The sequence below is a fragment of the Macaca mulatta genome, chromosome 4, assembly GCF_049350105.2.
Source record: "Macaca mulatta isolate MMU2019108-1 chromosome 4, T2T-MMU8v2.0, whole genome shotgun sequence".
NCBI classification, from domain to species: domain Eukaryota; kingdom Metazoa; phylum Chordata; class Mammalia; order Primates; family Cercopithecidae; genus Macaca; species Macaca mulatta.
Window position 1 is genome coordinate 5615445 of NC_133409.1, and position 25193 is coordinate 5640637.

Genomic DNA, 25193 nt, shown 5'->3' on the forward strand with positions numbered 1-25193 from the left:
TCCCGTTTCTTAACCACAGGCACGGAATGTTCTGGACATCCCGCCTCAGGTGCTGTATGATGTGTCCTTATGCCACCATAGCAAACACGGATGGTTCTGAGCTCAGGCTCTGCTGCTTGCAGCTGGACCATTCATCTGTAGATGGTTGTGAGGAACGGCACCTTCCAAGGCTGTTTTGAGACTGAGATTCTTGGCACTCAGAGTTGGATGCAGCACATGGAGCGAGAGCAGCTTGAATTAGAGGGCGTGTGTCTGTGCACGCAGGGACCTCCACACACGGGCATGGATCAACACAGCTGTCCGAGACCCAGCCCCTCCATACCTGCAAAGCCAGGCCCTCTGCCACTTCATGTCATCCGTCTCAGGACAGGGCTTGTCCTCACCCGTTTTCAGATGAAAATGTTAGCCTGCTTGTGGTGCCCTTTTAAGAACGGTGATCAGCCAAGTAAACTTGAAATCGAGGCTCCTGTCACCAAGGGTCTTGTGTCACACAGGCAAACGTCTTGACTGTAGGGGCTCCATGCTTCCCAGAGTCTCCTCCTTCCCCTGCCCCCAGTACCACTGGCCTCCATGAGGCGCATCCTGCCTGTGCCGGGGCCGCCACTCTTTCCAGGTTCCTTAGCTGTCCCTTTAGACAGGGCTTCTCAGCCAGCACTGTTGAGGTTAGGACTGGACACTTCCTTGTTGTGGGACGCCCTGTGTGTCATAGGATGTTTAGCAGCATCCCTGCCTCCCTCACTGGATGCCTGTAGCACCAGAACCCCCGGGCATGACAGCCAGAAATGTCTCTAGTCATTAGGAAATGTCCCCTGGCACACAACGGTGATCCCAGTTGAGAAGCACTGCGTTATGTCTGTCCGATTACCTTCCCAGAAGCATGGGGCCTGCACCCTGTGGAGCTGTGGCTGCATCTCCTTGAGCCCCTCTGTGCCTGTCTACAGCCTGGTCTCGGTGTCGACTGGGAAAGAATCCCTTGGAGTGTCCTCCCTCCCCCGGTGCGTGTACTTGACTGTGGGACCCCAGGATGAACCTCAGCTTTTCTCAGTTCACCCCGGAAGCCTTGGCCAGCCTCAGCGCTGCTCAACAACACGGCAAAAGTCTCACTGTAAATAACGTCGCGAGAAAGTCATCAGCAGCCTGAGTCAGTAATGCTTCAGTACTGAAAAGTTCCCGGGCAGCTCGATTCAGACGACCATACTGAAATTATCTCCCTTCTCCACAGAAAGGGGTGGATAAGGGGATGGGAAAGGCAGCAGAACCCCATGGCTGGTGGAGGCTGCAGAGTCCACACCTCACCCTCAGTATCACCCCACCATCAGCAGCACCTTCATCACCAAGAAGCAGTTAATGAATATCCATGGGTGCTGTGCTGGGTGTTCTCTGGCTGAATAGATGGTTGGGGACCTCCTACCATGTGGATGGAGGACGAAGGGGAGGAGGAGAGAGAAACACAAAGCAGTGGACCCTGATCACAAGGGAATCATCTTCAAAAGCTAAAAAGAAATCACCAGACCAGGCGCGGTGGCTCACACCTGTAATCCCAGCACTTTGGGAGGCCAAGGCGGATGAATCACTTGAGGTCAGGAGTTCAAGACCAGCCTGGCCAACATGGAGAAACCCTGTCTCTACTAAAAAAAAAATACAAAAATTAGCCAGGCATGGTGATGCATGCCTGTAGTCCCAGCTACTTGGGAGGCGGAGACAGGAGAATCACTTGAACCCAGCAGGCGGAGGTTGCAGTGAGCCGAGATCGTGCCCTTGCACTCCAGCCTGGGTGACGGTGCAAGACTCCATCTCAAAAAAAAAAAAAAAAAAAAAAAAAGGAAAAAATATCACCAAACAAATGTATGCAAGATACCAGTCCATCAACAAAAAATAAATGATATCCAGGCATCCAGATAGGTACCATTTGTGTAACAAGGATTAAACGGTGTGTACGGGATGACAGCTTGCTTATTTCACAGAGCCAGAAGTCTTGTCCTTGGAAATGGGATTTCATAGTGCTATTAATAGACTCAAAACAGAGAAAGAGCAGAATAGGAAAGGAGTTCCCTTTGCTAATACAATTCTATTCTGAGAGATATTTCAGTGTGTGTGATCAGCTTATAAACTTTCATCCTGTTTTACCAGACGAACAGCTCATCTGCCAGTCAGAGCATTCTGGCCTTTCCAATTTAATTACACTTGTCTCTTTTTCAATTCTCATCTGGACCCCCTTCCGCCTGCTTTTTATTACTTTTGTATTTATTGATTGCCTGCAGCCTGTCTGCTCTGAGTTCCCTCACTTACTCTGTGCACAGGATGGACAGCACATTTTAATGTGACAGAACAGGCTTCAAACGACAGAGCTGGCGGAAAAGCTTCCATTTCTTTTAAAATGTTGTTTTCATAAAGCAGACTAGTAATATTAAAAGCCTTAAATGCATTCATTTCTTTAAGATTATAATTTCACTTCTAGCAGCCTATCACAAGAATAAATCCAAATCTTAGGAAATCATCTGTGCACATTTCAGTAGTACTTATAATAGCAGAAAATTGGAAATGTCCTAAATGTACAGCAATAGATACACTCACTATTACATTTTGGCATAGCCACATGTTTGTTAAGTGATATTACAAAGATTTCATCATAACCATTGAAAGTTTTATATTATTCTGTGAAAAGTTAGTATACAAAACCTTATCTGTGTTTTTAAAACAAAATAAAAAACAGCTAGAAAAAATTACTAGGAGGAACTAACAAATGTTAATTTTGGATATCTTTGGGTAATGGGATTCTGCGTGATTTTTTTTTTTTTTTTTTTTTTTTGGTCTTTCTACTTTGTGTATCTCCCAAGATTTTCAAACTGCAAAGGACGAATGCTGGAGGATGAATTCTAAAAGGGCAGAGATACATGCAGTAAAAAATAAAGATGAGAGAGAATTCAATAAGACCACGTGAACACCTGCTTCCCCATAATTTAAACTGACTTGAAAGACATGGAGTAGGATTGATCCTTGGGCACATTTCACTTAGATTCAGGATCTTATTTTTATGAAAAGATTGGTTGCTGCTGCCACCCTAGTTTCTTTTGTGAGAAGCGGTCAGCTGTGCACCTTTCTCTGATGAGACCATTCCGGGTCACTGCTTCCAGAGTGGATGTAATCACCGCTGCATGTGCCTAGGGGAGTTGGTGCAAGAAAGAAACTCATGCTCAGAAAAGGCTGCGCTCGGTCCCCTCCTTATCTCAAGCTCCGTCCTGGCAGATGTCCAGTAATAACAAAATAAGGATGTAGGGTGTGGCAGTTGTATCTGAGAGGTTGCTGTGCCATATTATCCTCATCAGAGGCTAATGGCCATGGTCAGGTCTATCTCGTGCTGGAAGCACTCTGGCCCCTGCATCCTGGCATGCATGGGTGTTCAACAAGAGCTAGCTGTTCTCCTGCTCCTCCTCCTAGCTCATCCCTTCCACGACACCTGCCAGGGCAGGACAGGGTCCTAAACCGCATGTAAGATGTGTTCATCCAAACTGCCTGACCACAGGACCCCGCTCTGCCTCTTTTCTCTGCCGTACGCAGCGCCTGCTGGCCTGCCACAGAGTGTGATTATCTACCACATCTGTCATTCCCCCATCTCATCCACCAAATGTTAAGCTCTGTGAGGCAATTTTAGTCACTGTTGTACCACAAACCCATAGGCCAGTGGTTACACTTGACTGATGGAGATTTTGAATGAGGAGATGGACATGGTAGCAGGCTGCCCCGCTAGGGTGCTTCGCCATTAAGCCGGGTCCGTCTGGATGAATGAACTCACTGTGCTCTGTGTTTCCCTGCAGTTCGAGATGCTCACGGGGTCCCTGCCGTTCCAGGGGAAGGATAGGAAGGAGACCATGGCCCTCATCCTCAAGTGAGTAGTGTGGGAGTCCCCCCAGAGACCTGTGAACACCTTCTGATATCAAGAGCTGCCGCCTCTGAACCTGGAACTGTGAAGTTCTAATTACCTTGCCAGGCTTACAGTGCCGAAGTATTGTAAGCTGTTGTCTAAAAGTCACGGTTTGACACAAAATGGTAGTGCTCTTCCACCAGTAGCAGTGGTGATAGGGTGCTGGGCATTCTAGTGACAGTGGGTCAAGGGAGCAGTTGCTGGTTTGGCTCATCCTGCTGAGTGGTTCTGGTGAACTCTTCTACCATAGATAGTTTTCCATCAGTAAGTCACTTAGAATGTGTAGTGACTGGTTTTCAAGTGTGATGATTGGTGACCTCCCAGAAGTAAAGTGTAGACAGAAAAAGACCCAAGGCCTACAGGGCCTTGTCCAGAGAGATCACAAGAGCAGGGGTCTCCTTTCCCTCCCCACCTGCTGACCGCATTCTTATAGCACTCCTGGTTGACCTTGACAGGACTCAGTATTATTTTACCCTGTGACTGGTTACAAACCATTTTCTGCTTAATTATCATGAAAAATCATTTACTAAGCCAAGGTTTTGCTCTCAGACTGTAGGAAGAAGCCTGATCCCCATGCCACCTTGCCATAGAATCCTAAATGTGAGCAGACACCGCCAACCATCACTGTCCCAGAGCAGATGGAAGGAGGGCAGGAAACAGAGAGGCTGGGAGCCCCTAATCAGTTCCTTCCTAAGTGAGGCCACTTGGAGGAGTCATAAAGCCGTTTGTCCTCATGAGCCACTCTTGCCAACTCTGTTTGCAAATGGATACATAACTTTGATAAAATTGAGAGTCACCTAAAACACTACCAGCTCAGCTTTTGTAAGCTCTGTCCTTACGTAGATGGAAAGAGAGAGGGGAGTGAAGGAAGCTCCATCGTGAGGATGCTTTTGTAAAGCTAAGGAGTGTCTTTTTATTTAATCAGCCTTTTCCTCCATCAAGGGACCTTGAATTGCAGCAGACACTAAGAGCTGCAAGTCAGGACCTTCGCGTGATTCTCGTTGTTTGAATTTTAAGGGAGAACACGTTCTTTACTTTTTCTAAAGCTGGAATAATCCCTGACAGCAAGTCACGGGTGTGGTGTGGCCTCAGGGCATTCCACTTGGGAGGGATGGAGAATTTCTGGAGGGGAGCACCAGGCTCTGTGCCCGGAGTTCTCAGTGTGCTCTGAAGACCCTGGTGGCCCTGAGACCCTCCTGGGGCTTGCAGGTCCTCCTCTCGCAGATTTTCTTCGTAGCATCGCAACAGACTGAGCACAGGGCAGACAAGAGGGTCCAGCTGTCTCCTGTGAGCCAGGAAGAGACCCACCAAAATACAGAACAACGCCACAAAAGGCTTTTTATATGTTTGTTTGGGAAAACATAGATAATTTCCATTAACAATGCTATTTATGTTAATGAGAGTGTTACTGTTTTTTAATGATTTTATTAAATATGTTTATTAATAAAAATATTTATTTAAATGAATTAAATATAAATTATACAGATTTCTCACTTTACTTTCTACTGTGGTAAATATCACAGCTGTATTCCACATAAACAAAAGCTCTTTGGTGTCCTCAGTAACTTTTAAAGCATAAAAGGGTCCTAAGACCCACGTGTTAGAGCATGGCTGCTCTGGGGGACTGTGACTGAGGTCTCTGAATGCTGACTGGGGCCCTCTTTATAGCTTGTCCTTGTTCTCCTAAAATAGATCCTAAAATAGGATTCTGTTTTTCAGAGCCAAGCTGGGGATGCCGCAGTTCCTCAGTGGGGAGGCACAGAGTTTGCTGCGAGCTCTCTTCAAACGGAACCCCTGCAACCGGCTGGGTAAGAGTCCCCGGGACACCCCACCACGGGACACCCCACCATGGGAACATGCAGGGTGCTGCCCCCCAAGCCACAGTGGAGACGTGGAGGGCTACCCACCTGCTCTGGCCTAATGCCGACTGAGGTCACTGAAAACAGACCTCATCTAGAGGTTGAAATAGTACCAGTGCCATCTGAGCTCCAGGAAAAGAGGCCCCTTCACAGCTTCTAAAACACATAGTTGCTGCCAAAATACCATAAGCTGTTTTCTAAAAGCCACTGGTTTTACCCAAAATGGTAGTGTTCTACCAATCTGACTTCCCTGAGTTTTGAAAGTCTAGCAGCTAAGGACAGAACCGTTGAAAAGCTGCTTCTAATTTAATTTTCCCTAAATTAAGAAACCTCCACATCTGTTAAAAATCAGGATCTACTTTAATATTAACTACTGATTGATTTTCTTTTTGTGTATGTGACAGTGTATTGAGGGTTACTCCGTGGGCTGGGCAGGTCTTAGCGAGTGGGCGTGGCCGTGTTGTCTCAGAGTCAAACAGCAGCCGGAGCAGGGTGTTTCCGGTTCAGACAGCAGCAGGAGCAGGGTGTTTCCGGTTCAGACAGCAGCAGGAGCAGGGTGTTTCCGGTTCAGACAGCAGCAGGAGCAGGGTGTTTCCGGTTCAGACGGCAGCAGGAGCTGGTGTTTCCGGTTCAGACGGCAGTCGGAGCAGGGTGTTTTGGGTTATTTTATTACACAAGAAAACAAAAGGAACACATTGTGTTCTGTTTTTGTTTTTGTTTTTTAACTCTAACCTCACAGATAGAAGGCATATCAGAGGGGAAGGCAGAAGTTAAATCAGGAAATATTTCATTTCGGAAAAAATACTAGATTTTCCTCTCTGCGTCCCCCAACCCCAAAGAAGGATGGACCCATTTAGCTTCTTCCCCACATCAGCTTCCATTGCAGGGAACTTTTGCACTAATTTGCAATCCTTCAGTGATTAAAAGTGAAGCTAGTCAAAAGTACCTTCCTACTCCACAGTAATATTTTCACAATATGAGGTAATTGATGTGTAACTTTGTGATCTTAGAAAAAAGGAGTTAAGGTGATTTTTAAAAATCAACATCTAGGTATTTAAAGTACTGAGTAGTAATTCCCATGAAATTCATCTTGTAATGAATTGTCATAGTTGTATTCACCTAATTAAACACATTTACATCCAACTTCTAATCCAGATTTTTATCACGTAAACCACTCTTCCTTCCTGCGGATTCGTCTTCATAGGAATTCTTTACTTTATGTAAGGATGTCCCATAGTTGTCTTTACGAGGCAGTTCTCCTCCATGTAAGCAGATATTTTAAATCCCACTTTACAGACCTTTCAGTGATCACCCACCGTCGATGCCTGTGTCCACTTGGCCTATTTCCATTCTTCCACACAACGCAGTAAAGCAATTCCTCCTTGTCACTGAGCACCTTTGCGTGCCAAGCGTGGCTACCAGGAGAGCAGGTGACATGGTGAGCTCCCCGTGGCGTGGGTGACATGAGAGCAGGTGACATGGTGAGCTCCCTGTGGCGTGGGAGCCATGAGAGCAGGTGACATGGTGAGCTCCCCGTGGCACGGGTGACGTGAGAGCAGGTGACACGGTGAGTTCCCCATGGCACAGTGATGTCACAGGGTGTTCTGCCATCACTGTCTGCCAGTCACTGCGGGCCAGTCGAGAAAGCCCAGGGCACATGGGTGTGTCATCGCTGTCTGCCGGTCACTGCAGGCCAATCCAGAAAGCCCAGGGCACATGGGTGTGTGTCAAGAGAGTAAATCCCTGCAACATTTCAGCACCTTGGTAAAACCATCAAAATGTTAAAACGTATGCACCCTTTTGCCCGGAAGTGTTACTGCCAGAAATCTCTCCAACAGAAATAGCCATACCCACATAAAAGGTATGACAGATAAACAGTGTTTACCACATATCTTCCTGTTTAACAAAAACCTGAAGATGAAGTAAGCCTCGCTCGATAAGGAAGTCATTGAATCAATTACGAAACGTCCACACCACGGCCTGGGGCTGGAGGACAGTGTCTTGGCCATGGTTCTGCACCGTCCGCATTTTGGGCTGGTTAATTCTTGTTTTGGGAGCTGCTCCGTGCATTGGGGCTGTTTAGCAGCATCCCCACCCCCACCCCGTGATGATCAAACATCTCCTGACATTGGCAAAGTCCCCCTGTTGAGATTCTCCACATTGCTGGTACTGACATGGAAGGGCCAGAGTCTAGACTGAATTGCAGCCCGCATGGCTGGAGAGTGTAGACTTGCCCTGCAGTGGAGCCCGTGCCACCCACACCCCAGTGCATCTGTGCCAGGGCACATGGCACCATTGGACCCAGCCCCCAATGCCACCTGGCAGGGCCCTGTGCTGGTGTCTGTGGAAAGGACTGTGTCCAGTGCATTGGATGAAAACTAGCTAGTAGATCACTGCATACATTTTACAGCACTGTCCCCAGTCGAGGGTCTGAGAGGCTGGGGAACTGTCACCCAGACAGAGGCAGGTTCCTTAGAGGGATATTCGCCAACAGTGCTGTGGACAAAGCTGAAGGCCCCAGCAGAGCAGCCCCAAGTCACCGAGGTGCCAGTTGGGGGCGATAATGAGATGGGAGGCCCAGGATAGGGAGTGCTCGGGACCAGAGAGGAGGACACCTGGTCAGGGTAGAGGGCCCGTGCTGCAGCACACACAGGGGCACTGTGTGCGTGTGTGTGTGTGTGTGTGCACGTGCTCACAGGTGTGTGGAGGGTTCATGGTTTGGAGGAACCTGCCAACCAAACAGAATTTTTGCCACATTGTTGTTACTAGGACCCCTCAGCAAAGTCCCAGATGGGACCTGAGATTCCAACCAAGAATCATCAGGACTCCTCCTTTTCGTCAGTGGTGACAGTCGTAGTTAGCCAGGGTCACAGCCACGTTTCTAAGAGATGTGCAGCTCCTAAAGCTGTCTGCACCTTGGCCCTTCACTCACTGGTCCTGGTGCACACCCCCGATTACACAGTGACTCAGCTCAGGACACGCAGCAAGGGCTCAGCGCTTGCCCTTAGTGCCCAGAGTCCCTGTGTACACGGGGCCTATTGTGGACAAGACCTCACCCTCTGAGAGTGGGGTCCCCAGTGGTGGGAGATGCAGCCTTGGACAGAGGGACAGCCTGGGCTGGGAGAGGCAGGAAGGGCCTGTGTCCCACCCTGTGTCCTAAAGTTGCCGATTCACTGCAGTTTTCCCAAATCTGGGTGTGGTCTGGCCTTTTGTTTGCAGACCCCTGTTCATCACTGTATGTCTGAGGAGGTGGGGGAGGCAGTGTTTCTTAACTCTGAGGGTGTGTTTGGAGACAGACGCAAGTTGAAAAGCGTGTCCCTCAGCTAAGCCAACGCATGGCAGCGCCCTGGTTTGTTCAAATGCCATGTCAAAGGTCATGTTTCTGATCTGAGTCTTCCAGGTTGTGAATTAAATTGAGTCCCTTTCATTTAAGTCTCCGTCAGCAGTAAAAGCAATGCAGAAGTAACCCTTCCTAGGCAGGAGGGATCGGGGGCTCACTGTCAGGGGCTTGCTGCCCAGCTCAGTGGATCTCAACCCACTTCAGAACATGCCTGCCTTAGAATCGGGTTTGCAATGCTGTGAACTACCATGAAATGCACAGAAACATCTTTGCATGCCATTTCTACTCGTCTCTCAACCTTGAAGGCTGCCCACTTCTAGAGCCCCTGGTCTCATTTCATCAGCCTTTTTGGTGTCTGGTCCAGAGCTGTTCTTTTCTGTGACCCTGGGTTGCACCTTTATTGTGTCTGTGGCTCTCCCCTCAATGTTCTCTATGCTGCTGGGTGTAAGCACTGCCTCTTCCACATAGCTCTCGGAGGCAGGCCCTGTGGGCGGTGGGAGAGGGTGGGTGGACAGCTCCATTGTTCCCCTGCCTGGGTGGATTTCTAATGAACCTGGAGAACAGGTCGTTCTCCAAGCCTCAGGTCTCTCCCGGCACAGTGCTGTTGATGAGGATGAGAAGATGCCTCGGCACTGCACTAAGACAGTGCATCATCTGACTTGAATTCTCACGACAGTACTTCAAAGCAGGTCGAACAAGAAACTTACGAAATTCACTTATGAAAACAGGTGTATCCATAGGAATTACTTTTAGCTGCCAGGAATAGAACCGTTAGATAATTTTAAATTTTTTATTCAACTAATTTAGTTTTCCAAATCGCAGTTTCATTTTCTCTTATTAACGCACCACGTGGTCGTTGATGAGTTGTAGACGTTGGCAGCTGAACTACTGCTGTCAGGAGCCCAGATCTTCCTGTGGCTTCTGTTTCCCATCCTCAGTTCTCTGCCGTTTCATCCTTATCCTTGGTGCCTTGTGATGACAGCGTAGCTGCAACAGCTCCTGGCATCACATCCTCTCTGCAGGAGATACAAAAAAAAAAGGAACTGGATGGGGCCAACTGCCTCTGTCTCCTTTATCATGAAAGCAAGGCTTTTCTGGAAGCCCCTGGGAGTTCTCTGTACTTCTTGCTGGCTGAAACCCTGTCCATGGCACTCGTGACACATGGCACTGTAAGGAAGGCAGGAGACCAAGCATCTGTGGTTGGAGGAAGGAAACGAGGGCTGGAGTGGTGGCTTTACTGGCCAGGCAGCTGGGCCGGCCACAGGTATTTCCTGAGTGTTGAGATCCAGGAAGGCAGAGGTTGTGTCTGGTTCATCTTTGTGTCCAGCTCCCAGACCACACAGAGCCCCTGGTGAATACACTTGAACTCAAGTGAATTGAAGGAATTGCAGTTGTTGTTTAAGGTGCTCTGAAAAGCTCCTCGCCCCGAAGTGTGTGGAGTTTGGTCGAGCCTGAGCCTTGGTGCTACTGCTTCATCTCTAGCCATTTTCCCCGTCAAGTGGTAAAGCAGAAAAGACAGCACAGGTTTGCGGGTACATCATGCCTTGGCCCCCGTGGTGCCCACTCAGATGCAGGGGCTCTGCCTGTGGATGTGGACATCATGCTGGTTCTATGCACTCACCCAGAATCCTTGTTCACAAAGTGTTTTTCTCCTAGTGACTTGCACAATCCTGTATTCGCTTAGCACTTCACACCTGCCAAGCACACACCCCTGTCTTCTCCGACCTCCATGACAAGACTGTAAAATTGTGTTCATCATTTTCTGTTTGAGCAAGGCTCTGTTCCAAGGTACAAGGGCTTGTCCCAGGACCCTGTGTGTGCAGGAGTCGGCTGTAGTCAGCACCCGCCCAGCCAAAGACAGAGAGCAGTGCAGCTCTCACAGAGGCCTGGGTCCTCCCTTCCCGAATGTGGAAGCACAAACCCATTTCTTCTCCATGGGCTTCTGAGAAGACTACATATGAGCTTCTCTTATTTAGTGAGGACGTGATTTGCCCTTAATCTTAAAAAGGGGGAAAAAAGGCCCTGTTCTTCTCATTCTTCATTAGCATGACATTCGGGGTCTTCAAGATTTAAAATGGGCCTTTCTTAATTCTTCTTAATTCTTTCTGATCCTGTAAGAAGTCAGGCCTGATTTTTCCTTTCCCCTGGTTGTTTGAGGGCCGTCCTGCTGCCAGAAGCAATGGATTCTCTGGTGTTGCCATGGCAGCAGGATGTGGGAGAGCAGGACCTGGGTGGCCATGGCCCCAGCTCTGTGAGCTTCTGGTCTGCGGCCCGCAGTGGCATGGGGGTTGTCTGGATTCTGAGTTCTAGACCCAACTAGGCTGTGGCCAGCTGCACAGCCATGGGCCCTGGCCCTCCTTTTCTCTGGGAAATGAAGGTGGTGGTGATGGTCCCTGCGGTTCCTTCCAGCTCCGACAGCATGCGGCTGTGCGTGTCCTCTCCCCACACACATAGATGTCCCACGTGGTCTCTTACCTGGTGTGGCACAAACATGATCTGTAAAAGCAGCCCCATCGGAACCCACTTCTGCTCCCCTCAGTCTTCAGGCTGTGAAGCTTGGGGCATCTTGTTACATCTGGTTTTCGAGAATCTCTGCTTTTGAGGCAATTGGAAAAGTGTTGGAACTCCTTATTGAAGGTCAAGGCTGCACGGCCACCTTTGTTTAGAACAATCCCTTTTGGGAGGCAACTAATTGAAAATGATCCCTCAAATTTACTTTGTGGTGAGGGCATCCTGTAGCATGGCTGTAAAGCACCCTGGGTTTTTAGGGAAGATGAAGTAGGATGTGACGTCTCTCTTCTTCTCCCCTCCTTCCTCTCCCTCATCTTCCCATGCCTCCAGTCCCACCCAAACACACAGATTTCCCTTACTGAAACTGGAGAAGTTCATGAAACCTTTCCATTTTACTAATTTAGGGGTGGGTGTCCCTCCTCCAGCGGCTAATCCTGTGGAGCCAGCCTGAGAGGATCACACTCTGTTTCCTCATCGTCACCTGAAGCCGCCTGTGATCACAGTCCGAATAAGCAAGGCCTCTAGGCATTAACTGAGTGGCTCCCTGTCATTGCTCCTGGCTCTGGTTTCTAAGACAAAAACAAACTATTTAGAAAATTCTTTCTTTCCTCCAGTTCCAGGGCAAGCACAGATACTGCCACCTGTCCCAGACACAGTATTATTCAGAGAATTTCCTGGGACAGTCCTCCCCCAGCGAGGGCAGTTGCATTTGAAAGGAAAGGGTGGTATCTCTGCAAAATCGCTGAGGGCCCAGATCCCAAGATTCATCTGTTTATCTCATTGGAGCACATTTGGCTCTTGGACCCCAATAGCTGAGGCAGAGTTTCCTGCTGGAAACTGGTGACAACCCAAGTAAAATGAGAAAGAACCAAGACTTCTAGTGTACCTGTGTGTGCCTGCACCAAAACAAAGAGATGCACGTGCATTTTACCATCTCATCAGAGAACTCAGCAGAGGCCTCCGCTCTGCAGCACATACTTTAAGATCTATCAGAGAGGTATACGTACAGTCTACCATCTCAGTAGAGAACTCAGCAGAGGCCTCCGCTCTGCAGCACATACTTTAAGATCTACTAATTCAATTTCAAAGAGGACCTTGGCTTGATTCCAGAGCAATGTCAGACATCAGTATCCTTTTTAAAAGCCACAAATTAGAGCTGAGCCTTCATGGCTTATTTATTTCTAATCTTTGCAACAACAAAGACCACTTTGAGCTTTGCTCAGTCTTAATTAAAAATTGAAAAGGTTTTTCAGGAAAATTCCCTATAGCTATGCTTGTATTTCTGATAAGAGTACTTGACTTGGCCTTTTAAACTTGAAAAATGAACTCGTTTTAATTCACAACTCAATTATTTTTTACTTTAATATGGAATGAGAGTGTAATTATTCTCTTTTCCTGCAGAGAATTTCCCAGAATTTCACTGTAGCTTAATTTCAGAATTTTGTAAAAATCCCAACTTACTTGTTTTCATTGAATTTTGTAAATAATTTTTATTCTGTAGAAAAACTGGGCAAAAAGCATCGAGCTTTAGAAAAACACTAGAAGAAAGATACTTACATAAAATGGGCCAGGCACTGTGGCTCACGCCTGTAATCCCAGCACTTTGGGAGGCCCAGGCGTGTGGATCAGCTAAGGTCAGGAGTTCAAGACCAGCCTGGCCAACATGGTGAAATCCTATCTCTACTAAAAATACAAAAATTGCCCAGGCGTGGTGGTGTGTGCCTGTAATCCCAGCACTTTGGGAGGCCCAGGCAGGTGGATCACCTGAGGTCAGGAGTTTAAGACCAGTCTGGCCAAAACAGCAAAACCTCATCTCTACTAAAAATATAAAAATTAGCTGGGTGCCTGTAGTCCCAGCTACTCAGGAGGCTGAAGCAGGAGAATTGCTCGAACCTAGGAGGCGGAGATTGCAGTGAGCCGAGATCGCGTCACTGCACTCCAGCCTGGGTGACAGAGCAAGACTCTGTCTCAAAAAAAAAAAAAAAAATACATGTATATATATATAAAATCACAATCTTAAGGAATATAAGATTCTTGCTTGTCAGATCCAAAACATCTAGCAAGAGTTGCAGATTTTTCCTAAAGCCCTCCCTGTCTTATGAAGGAGCTATTTAAAGCATGCCACTTGTTGCTTTCCATGAATGTTTTTGTGCTTTCGAATCAGCCAGTACCTGTACAGTTCTTCGTGATATTTCATGTCCTTACTATCTTCGAGGAGGTCTAGCCCATTTTTACCTCTCAAGTTAAAGTCAGCGCAGAGGCACACATTTGGAGAGCAGTTTCCCAACTTCCGGGTGAAGGGGTGTGTTTGTCCCACTTTTCGTAAGTCGACCTGAAAAATCTCTACAAAACTAAAGTACATGCATCTCACCCAAGTAATTCTACCTCAAACAATATATCCTTCAAATATATTCACACAAGTGCACAGAGAGAGATGAGAAGCTGAAATCCACATCACCCAAGGACAGTTCACTGAATTACCGTCGTCTACACAAGGGATACTTTATGAGTATTGAAAAGTGAGGTCAGTCTGCATGCACTATCATGGAAGGCTGTGTAAGTTATAAAAAGAAGTGTTAAGTAAAAGTAGCGATGGGTGTTGGTTAAAAGATACCAGTCCCCCGGAGCTCACCCAAGCATGGAAAACGGCTCACCTCGGGCGGAGATCGCCCTTCAAACTGTGTCTAAGTGAGTTATCATCAAGCTTTCGAGGAGCTGTGGACCCTCCCACAGGTGTATTTACAACCTAAGATGCCCAGGCTCGGCATGAAGAAGCTACAGTCAGAATTAATTGCCCAGCCTTTATCCAGGGAGGGCGCTGGATTTAGTTGCCTGAGGAGCTGGAGCCGGATAGTCTGAAAACCCGGTGGGGCAGAGTCACCTTTACCTGCACAGACAGCTGATTTTGTGACTGGAACTTCCCCCCCGGCTTCTGACTGCTGTGAGCCTTATTCTCATTCCTCCAAAAGAGCCTGGAATTGAGTTCTCCCTTTGACCATCTGGGGAATTGGTGGCTGTTAGAGGCCTCGTTCTAACCCTGGGCCCTCGCATTGATATGCAAGGCAATCACACACCTCCAGCCTCCCCTGTGTTGAGCCTCTCGGATAAGAGCTCTCAATGCCAGAGCTCTCCCGCCCTGGACTGCACTGCACAGGACCTCAGGGCCCAATCTGGGGGCTGGGAGGAGGGGCGAATGCGCCTTCATCGCCTCCCACCTGCCCTCTCTTGGTGTCTCCCCTAGTGTGAGTCCCCTCGAGCTGCAGACTGTTCCTCTCTATGGCCTCCGCCAGGGAGGGAGGGGACCCCTCTCTGCCTCCCGACCTCCTCACCCCTGCCTCTTCCTTAATGAGCCCCCATCAGTGGGAAGCCTCTGGATTCCCAGACGATTCCATCCAGTCCAGATGACAGAGGGATCAGTGGGCAAAGCAATAAGCTAGAAATTAGGAAATCAAAGGAAAAATGTGCCCTCTGTGTGCGCATAGTGTAGCGAGAAACGCGGATAAAAACACACGTCTCTAATGCCCGGCGGACCACAGTGAACACTGAGCTGTTCATTGGCCGCCCCTCTGTGTGAGTTTCTTGGGGCAGCCGTGACAAAGAACCACGAACTGGGCAGCTTGAGCAACAGAAACGTGTCCTCCCACAGCTCTGGAGGCCAGAGGTCCAAGCTCAAGGCTGCAGGGCTGTGCTCCCACTGAAAGGAATGTGTCCCCGGCTGTTCCCAGACCCCGGGGCCTTGCTGACCAGCCTTGACCACTCCCAGACTCCAGGGCCTTGCTGACCAGCCTTGACCGCTCCCAGACTCCAGGGCCTTTCTGACCAGCCTTGGCCGCTCCCAGACTCCAGGGCCTTGCTGGCCAGCCTTGGCCGCTCCCAGACTCCAGGGCCTTGCTGGCCAGCCTTGGCCGCTCCCAGACCCCGGGGCCTTGCTGACCAGCCTTGGCCGCTCCCAGACCCCGGGGCCTCGCTGGCCAGCCTTGGCCGCTCCCAGACCCCGGGGCCTTGCTGACCAGCCTTGACCGCTCCCAGACCCCGGGGCCTCGCTGACCAGCCTTGACCGCTCCCGGACCCTGGGGCCTCGCTGGCCAGCCTTGACACCCTTGGCTGTGAATGCCACACCCTCACCTCCGCCTCTGTCTCCATGTGGCCTTCTCCTCCGTGTGGGTCTGTGTCCAAAGTTCCCCTTGTTCTAGGGACAGCAGTCATAGGAGATGAGTGTCTGCCCTGCTAATGCTGGGCTCATCATACCTGCAGTGACCCAGGTATGCAAAAGCACATGCGGTCACATGGTGAGACAATGGGGATTAGGGCTTCAGCATATGAATTTGGGGGAGTTGACCCCTCCCAGAGTTTCTGCACAGATATTTACAGCTGGAAGAGATGGCATAATGTGTTTATACATGTCCAGACTACCAGAACTAGACTCATCTCGTTCCTCTCTTATGCTCTGCAGGTGAGAAAACGGCTCTCTGCCCCCTTGTGAGTTGCTAAAGGCTCCTTGGCATCTGAGTCTAAGACTAGCATTTCTCCCACCTCCACATCCCGTGAAGATAAAATGTCTTCATTCAAAAGAGTTCTAGACTGAAGCCCCCAGCCTTCGTGTGTGATCTGTTCAGTGAACGTGTGCTGAATGCCCGTAGCAGGTCCTGGCTTAGGAAGGTGGACGGCACTGCCACTGACCTCCAGAGGCCACTAGTTTAGGGCCACTGATCTATTTGAGTGGGGACACTGGGTTGGGTCTCAGAAGACGTGCCGGATGCTGGACAGGGTGCAGGGGGAGCTGGCCGTCTGGGCCCAAGAAATGCCACAGGAAGTAGTAGGAGGAAAGGAGGAAGAATGGCACACCCGGAGGCACGTGTGACTCTGTGATATCCCCATGCCTGGGCAGCAGATGAGTGGAGAGGAGACAGAGCAGCTGGAGGCCGGGCCACGCTTGGGAGCACGCGGTGGGTGTGGTGGCCATGGGGGCTCTGCAGGATGCAGCTGAGGGGACACCAGCCTTATTTCTTAGCACTGTTTTTCTGGTGGTTGTGTGGTTGTGAATTACAGAAAGACCCTGGGGTGGCTCTAGCAGCGTGGGATGAGCCAGTCTAAGCAGAAGGACCACAAGCTGGGGCTGGCAGCAGGGAGTGGGCACATGCCGCGATAGAGGCCTTGGAGGGTCACACCCCTGCTTGGGCTCTCTGCTTTCTTGTCTGTGCAAGGAAAGGGCCTCCCAGGTGGAAGACTCGGTGACTCTGAGTGATTTGCAAATTCAGGAATTTCAAAGAACAGAATAAAAGAAAAGTGAGAAAGGGGCTCCAGGCCAGCGCCCTCAGCACCGCACCCTGTAAGCGTGGACCAAGGCAGCATCAGGAGTAAGCTCTGGGATGAAGCTCTGCACAGACAGGCTCAGCAGGACATTCGGTCCCTCTGCGCTTGGCGCTGCTGCCGGCTGAGACGGGAGAGGCTGGGAGATGTGGGCGATGCTTCTGCTGAACAGGCTTTGTAGAGCTAAACCCTGGGTGTGGTGTTTGCTGCTTCTCATTGCTTAAGTGACTTCCGTTTCTGATAGAAGTTTATACCATGGTGATGTCTAGAAACAGCTGTAAATGTGTCCTGCCCTGAGATCGGGAACTGCTGGGGTTTTCAGCACCGGTGTTTGTTATGTCCTGACTTTTCCCCGGACAGGAGGAGTTGTAGTGAGTATAAAACTTCCTGAGCCTACTTCCAAGTCTTCCTTTTTTCCAAAGCTGACAGCTTTCTAGCTCATTCCTAATGAGCATCTGTAGCTTCTCCTAGAAACTCCTGAGATATTCTGAGACTCCCAGGGGAACGTTTAAAGTGAGGGAAAGGTTAGAAAGGAATGTGAAGTGCTGATGAGCATAAAAATAGCGCAGCGAATCAACGCCCATCACTTAAGCCGGGCTTGCTGTCTTTACAGCACACCTGCCGCCTACAGCTCCTGCACGGCCAGAGGGTTTCCCGTTGCTCTCGTTACTGTTTTCCTGTCCAGAACCGATCTCCAGATGATGTGTTTTTAATGACTTCAAATGTGGCCCATTCTGGTCCTCACCCCAGTTTCCGCTGGCATTGCCGGGACTGCCTGTCATAAGCCAGGCTTTGATGGTTGCTGAAGGCCAGGCAGATAGTCCTCACCCTCACCTGGAGCTGGTCAGCCCCAAACCAGCCCTAGGGAGCTGCTAGAGACCCATGTCCAGGGCCTGTCTGGAGATCTCACTCCCGCACCGCTCAAGCCTGAGCCCCCAGCCTATCCCTGACTCCCAACCGGCTGAGTCCTGTGAGACACAAGCGACTCCCTGACAAAGGGTGTAAACATGAAATAGATGAAATTTCAAATTGGCAAAAAAAAAAAAAAAAGAAAAAAAACAACAACCTTTAAACACATAATGTATAGATAACCTGTAAGTGATGAACAAGTTGAAAAGCAGACCTAGTATTTAAATCAGTCATGGAAGTTGCCCCAGACGGTTATAGGCTGGACGTGGTGGGCCAGTTAGGAGAAGCTTGCAGTATGTAATAAACCTCAGGAGGCAGCCAGTAAGCTTCTACTGAATGTTCCCAGAAGTGTCGGAGATGGGTTTGTGTGACTCTAAAACAACGAAAATGAAAATACTGCAAAGGAGTCCCAAACCATGAATTAACCATCCCCCAAAGCTCTCTGTAGATATAAAGACACAATGCACAGATTTTTGGCAGATACCAAAACCCTTTGGGAATCACCTACTGAGAATTTAGAAGCCCTACAATGAAATGAATGGCTTACCTTGTGAAAAATATGAAGTAGAAGAGCTGGATAGAATCGGTGCAATGAAAGAATAAATCATCCATGCAGTGACTCATGCCTATAATCCTAGCACTTCGGGAGACCCAGGCAGGTGGATCACTCAAGCTCAAGAGTTTGAGACCAGCCTGGGCAACATGGTGAGACCCCGTCTCTACAAAAAATGTAAAATATTACCCTGGTGTAGTGGCACATGCCTGTAGTCCCAGCTACTCAGGAGACTGAGCTGGGAGGATCACCTGAGCCCGGGAAATTGAGGCTGCAGTGAGTTGTGATCATGCCACTGCACACCAGCCTGGGTGACAGAATGAGTCCCCCCAAAATAAAAAAATAAATAAATCCTCTCACAGGCACTGCACTGCGCTTTAAAACTAGTCATTGATGTGAGAATTCCAACTGGTTGCAGAATTAAACCCTTAACCGGAGCACAGCAATTGGAGACACAGACCCAGATAAACACTTTAGGTGGTGCCCCAATTTGGAGATAGACCACAAGCCATTTAAACAAACAGGATTAGGTGTTATTACTACAGAGAAGAAGTGTGATTCTTGAATCTTCTGTTCCCCTGAACCTTGAACTCCTGTTTACCCTGCATTAAGGAACTTACTGACAAATCCCTTAGCCTAACAGGAGGGAATTCCGGCCTTCTGTGCTTGCAGTTTCTGTCCCTGTTCTTGTCAGTGCTTCGTGATCTAGATGAGTGGCAGCAGTCCTCTAGAACCAAGGAAGGCCTTCAGTGCGTGTCATCCGTGTCCCATAACGAGTCAGCCATGATTCCAGCATCAGCCTGATACTTTCCAATTTTCCCCGCCCAGAATTCCGCTCACCGTCGTTTGTCCAGTGTGTTCAGTGTAGATAAAAAAGGGAAGCTGAGTGCAAAGTCACCTATTTTAACAAAAATAATAAACCTGACTGCCCTGGGAGGGTTGACGCAGGTTTCAAAGCACTGAGTGCACAAATCCTCCTTCTATTTCATGTTTCCCCCCTATAACTGGAACACCTGTAATTTTTTAGTAATAACCAGAGTGTTATTCCCTTGTCGACTCTTTTTGCTGAGGCCTTAAAATACGAACATGGTGCAAAATCTTACTGCCTTGGGGGAAAGGAGGTAAAGATAGAAATGTGTTGACTTCAGTGATCCAGGTAAACCCAGCACATACCAGTTAGATAGTAGTTATACAAATACCTGTATTTCCTCTGCGCCTCACTTTCTAAAACTCCTGCAGACCATATTTGCAAATGATGAATAAGAAGGAAATACAGTGGGTACAAAATGTGAAATAGATCCTCCAAAGAAGTACAGCCAACAAGTTGCCACAGCCCTGCGTGTACCAGGGCCTCTGAACTGTTTGTTCCAGTCACCAGTCTTTTGACAGCCCTTCTGGCCATGCATCCAACAGTCACCAAACGAAAGAGTAGGGGAGAGGCACACTTCAGAGGAAGGTCTTCCTGTTAATCATCATGACCAGAAGGACTCTTCAACCCGGAGTTCTGGTCATCATCAAAGGAGGCCTGCACACAGGATGGGTGCGTGGGGAGGGCTGTTTGGAAGTCAGACTGTCACTCTGGAAATTTCATTACAGCAGCCATTGGTGCGCCTGCGAAGGCTCATGCCAGCTGCTGCGATTGCAAAGGCCTGGGATCAGATCCCTGGGCTCAGACTTTAGAGGAGGACAAAGGAGATAGACCGGGGAACCCGGAGAGGCCTCAGCAGGGAGTCAGGGGAAAGACATTTCAGAAGGTCGGGCACCTCGGCTACGTTTCAGAGATGTGCCTCCAAAGCTGGTACCCATAACTCGTAACCTCTGGTCTGATTTTGAACAAGTTACCTGACCTGCGTCAGCCTCAGTTTCCTCGTCTGTAAAATGGGAACAGCGATTGTGCATCGGATGACTGAGATGTCCGTGTGCTATGTCTGTCCTGTGAGCCTGCGTCCTCATGGAAGGAGAAACTCCTGAATGTGCGCCCTTCCTCTAATTCCTTGTAGGTGGACTTTCACGTCAAAGTGTGAATAACGCGAAACTGAGAGTGTCTTCAGGGGCATTTAGTTTGTGGGTTCTTTCCTAGCACCGTGGCCCTGGCCAAGGTTCCAGGGTAAGGGGACTGTCTCCGGGCCATTGACCACCTAGAGGGGCTTTCCGAGGCCACCACAGCTCCCGAGCTGCCCCCACATCACTGCCCAGAGTATGGAATGGAGGGGGAGGAGGGACCAGGACATGGGCCAGGTCCAGCCCACAATGGTGCCGTCTCCTGTGACTCGCGGTGACCTGTGCCACCCCAGCCCAGCTTCATAGCAGGACAGGCTGGGCCGCGCCTGTGCTGACCACAGCATCCCTAGGTAGCCACGCCCTTCCCTTAACTACAGGAGTGAGAGCTGGACGTGAGGGGGGCTCCACAAAGGGGCATGCATGGCACAGGAGGCTCTGATTTGGAGGAGGGCCGTTAGGAGTTGGCAGCGGAAAGGAACACAGCTTGCAGAACAGAGGAGCCGGGCCCCAGGGATCAGACCCTCCCCAGACCTAGGCCTGGAGCTGGCAGGAATTCCCCGGCCACTGCCACCGCTGCTGCTTCCAGCCAAGCCCGCCTCTTCTCGGACTCGTGACCCAGGAGGACGGGCTCCTCTGCGGCCGTCCCATCCTGGAGAAAACAGAATCCTAGAGCTTTATGACCTTTTGTTTTGAATGAATAGACTTCGTGTTCAGAACAGTTTTAAGTTTATGGAAAAACTGAACAGAAACTGCAGCAAGTGTCCACAGACCACTCACTCCCTGCCCCACAGCTTTCCCTAAAGGTAGTGCCTTCGTGAATGGGCGCGCTTCTGCAGCCGATGATCTGAGCTACTGACTAAAGGCCTTGTCCACACTGGGCTCATTCTGGGGGACAGTGATGATTTCTGGCAAATGAGTAGACATGTATCCACCGTTAGAGAATCATGCTGCCCGAGAGGGCCCCCAGTGCTCCGCCCACTACTCCCTCCCTCGTTTCTGCCCCAGGGCCTTAGGATTGTAAGCAACAAAGTAAGGCAGGAGGTTAGGTAGAAATAACGGAACAAAGCAGAGATATTTGTAAGTAGCCTCCAGGTAAAAACAGTCACCAGCCTGAGCAGGCTTAGGGGTGGCCAGGGGTTGGCCGGAGGCTGGGCTCCGCCTTCTTCCGGGACTCAGTCCTGTCAACTCCTTTCATTTCCTGGAATTCTTCCCTCCCTGGTTAATCCCTGCGGCAGCTTTGCCAGGAGCTCTGCTCTGTGCCTTCCCCTCCGGCCTCCTGGGAGGTCCACCTGGTGCTCATACTCACAGGCACCTCAAGCTCCTGGGTGTGACGGGGCGGGGGGTACCAGGCAGCCCTCACATGAAGCAGGCAGCACCTGGCTGGCCTGTCCCGTGCCTCTCTTTACCATCTCTTTCGCCCACCCCAACCCCAGGCCACTTCTGCGTCACAAGCCCTCGGAGCTGAGCCGTAGCTTTCTGAGCTGGGGGCATCGGCAGGTGCGCAGGTGCCCTGGGCAGGAGTGAGCAGCCTACGGGGTCCTTCCCACGGCCCTGCCTCTGCACACCCCCACCCCCCACACTGCTGCATTGGAAACTGTCAGAGAACCCCATCTTGGATTTGTTCTGATGATCATCTCTGTGTTGTTGTGACAGGTGCTGGCATTGATGGAGTGGAGGAAATTAAGCGCCATCCCTTCTTTGTGACCATAGACTGGAACGTAAGTTGCATGCCACAGTCCCCATCTGCACACGCATGACACGGAAGTGGGTGGAGGGAACATCGTGGCTTGGCGCAAAGGGTCCTCAGTGTGCGGGTCACAAGTAGGTCGGAGGTGAATGCAGAGAAGCCACCTGCAGGCAGGGAGCTCCCAGGACCCTGCTGAGCGGGCTGGCAACTTGGGAGGCACCGACGTGTGAGTGCCCCTCCCTCCAGCTCGAGGCCTAAAGTCCCCTCAGCTTTCCTCCTACTCTCCTCTGCCCGTCAAAGTCGATGTTTCTGTCCTCTGTCAAGGTTTCTGTCCTCCCTGCACCCACTCCCCGGCCTCTCAAAGCCCTGCACGTTCCCGATTGCTCCAGCAGCGATTGTCTTCTAACCCCAAGGGCTGAGCAGGCAAAAGTCCTGATGAGCTGCTCAACCAGGACCTTTTAGTGCTAGGGCTACGGGCAGGCCCAGATTCGATACTGCATTTTCCATCGTTCGTCAGGCTGATGCGCACATGGAAGTCACATAAAAAACAAAACAAACAAACAAAAAAAAAAGTGCCGAGTTGTTAGAATAAACTGGAGCTTCTGTTAGTGGAGTTACTAGTAAAGCCGCCATTTCCGGTTCTCTGGGCCAGGCTGGACATTGTCTAAGAAGTTCTCGTATCTCACTTTTCACCAAGCTACAAGTGTCAATGGCCTATTTCTGCCAAGACACCAACTCCAAGTGGTAAAGCTGTCAGCATCTGACGTATCGCCCACGCAGGGAATTCTCGCAGCTAAAACTTGGAGGCTGTTCTTTCCATCTGAGGAAGGCAATACCTCCTTTCCTATCAGTTGCTTTTAGTTCTTTCCTTAGGGTTAACACAAAAACAATTATGTTGGGATTTTCTTTTCCTGACCTAACAAATTAACCTCAAAGGATTTTAATGGAATACTTTTTAAGATGTAAATGCCCTCTATGGTATAGAGTTTATTATCTGCTTTCCCTTTCCTCTCTCTTCTTTATGTCCTCATGGAGTCTGGGGCCTCCACACATTTCATGAAGAGGTGGCCCCTGTGGTTGACAGGTGGGCCCCACCTGCAGCCCCAGACCTCTCCTCTGGGAATGTGTAACACCAGTGCTGGATGAAACCAGCCGGTTCTCCTCTTCCTTCAGCCTGAGCCCCAGCAAAGCACTCAAGCTGGGAAAGAGTGATAACTTTTTACAGCCTGGTTTTACAGTTCTGATTAAAGAACTTTTGTAAGATTAGACTTCTTTTCAAAAGTAAGATTAGAGAGAAGCATGCAAACTTTCAGGACATCTGTGCCTCCAAACCAGGACCTCCAAGAAATGAAAACCACCAAGGCCTCCCTTTGGAGTCTCTTACTTACCTTCCCTGAAAATTTAGGCTTATCAGAAGCTCAGGCTGTGCCCACCTCACAGACGGGCACCTCAGGTCACTGTTAGTCGACTCTGCGTTGGAATATATTTTCTATGGAGACTTCACCTTACATGGCGTTTAGATCTCAGACAAGCCTGTTTCATGGAGAAGGGACCTGGGTGTTAGCCTGTGGATGGTTAGCACAGCACCATGCCCAGAACCCCGACGCCTGCCCCTCAGGGGGTCACGACATGTTGCATCCCCTCCCCCACCTGCCAGTGGTCAAGGTGGGACCACATAGCTCCTCCCTGCACGATCTGCTTCTCCATTTATCCAACCCTTTCTGCTGGGCATCCCAGTCGCAGGCACTTTCCAGGGCTGGGGATAGAGCCATGGATGGAACAAAGTCCTGCTTCCGTGGGGCTTGTGATGACTTGGCAGAGAAAGGCGGTGGACAGATGGGTCTGCACATGTCACAGGAGGACACTGTTGACGAAGAGGATGCAGCTGGGGACAGATGGAAAAGCACAGGAAAGTGGTCGGGACAGCCACGCGTCACCCCTCCCATCCTCATGGAGCCTTCTTCCCATGCCTCCATGGAACAGGTTCCCCTCCTAGCACTGGCTCCAGCTGGTCTGGCTTCCCAGGCCCCTCGTGCCCAAGTCCCCCAAGGGCTCACTTGTCTCCACCTTCCAGTCTTCCATTCAGTATCGTCTTTTGAGACCTGTCCTGCAGCTCTTCCAAACTGCAGCTCCTCTTCCAGCACCCCTACCCCCTGGCCTTGCTTTGTTTTCGTATCCCTTATCACTTTCTGACTTGCCTCATAATACATGTGTTTCTGATGTTTATTATTATTTTCTGTCTCCTGCCACTAGAATGTAAGCTGCAAGATCAGGAATCTGTGGCTTAGAGATGTAACCCACAGCTCTAAAACGGGGCCTGGCTCAAAGGAGGCACTTGATGAATCCCTAGTGAGTGAGTGAATGTGTGAGTGAATGAGTCAGTGAGTGAGTGAATGAATTAGTGAGGGAAGGAGGGAGTGAATGAGTAAGGGAGTGAGTGAGTGAATGAGTGAGGGAGTGAGTGAGTGAGTTAATGAGTGAGTGAATGAGTGAGTGAGTGAGGGAGTGAGTGAGTGAGTTAATGAGTCAGTGAATGAGTGAGTGAATGAGTGAGGGAGTGAGTGAATGAGTGAATGAGTGAGGGAGTGAGTGAATGAGTAAGGGAGTGAGTGAGTGAGTTAATGAGTGAGTGAATGAGTGAGGGAGGGAGTGAATGAGTGAGTGAGTGAATGAGTAAGGGAGTGAGTGAGGGAGTTAATGAGTGAGTGAATGAGTGAGTGAGTGAGTTAATGAGTGAGTGAATGAGTGAGTGAATTAATGAGTGAGTGAATGAGTGGGGGAGTGAACAAATGAGGGAATAAATGAGTAAGGGAGTGAGTGAGTGAGTTAATGAGTGAGTGAATGAGTGAGGGAGTGAATGAATGAGTGAATGAGTAAGGGAGTATATGAGGGAGTGAATGAGTGAGTGAGTGAATGAGTAAGGGAGTGAGTGAATGAGTGAGGGAGTGAGTGAATGAGTAAGTGAATGAGGGAGTGAGGGAATGAGTGAGGGAATGAGTGAATGAGCAAATGAATAAGTGAATGAGTCAGTGTGTCAGTGAATAAGTGAGTGAATGAGTCAGTGACTGAGTCAGTGAGTGAATCAGTGAATGAATGAGTGA

General features: G+C 49.7%; 1 protein-coding gene across 7 annotated transcripts in view; it reads left to right on the top strand.

Moving 5' to 3' along the window:
* The window catches only part of RPS6KA2 (ribosomal protein S6 kinase A2), a 452599-nt gene that overhangs the window by 371418 nt on the left and 55988 nt on the right, over window positions 1-25193 (top strand). For all 7 annotated transcript variants that reach the window (XM_015137669.3, XM_077999204.1, XM_015137670.3 and 4 more), the window contains 3 exons: window positions 3816-3886; window positions 5642-5730; window positions 22059-22123. In XM_015137669.3, coding sequence (XP_014993155.1) covers window positions 3816-3886; window positions 5642-5730; window positions 22059-22123 — 225 coding nt within the window. The remainder of the gene's footprint in view (window positions 1-3815; window positions 3887-5641; window positions 5731-22058; window positions 22124-25193) is intronic.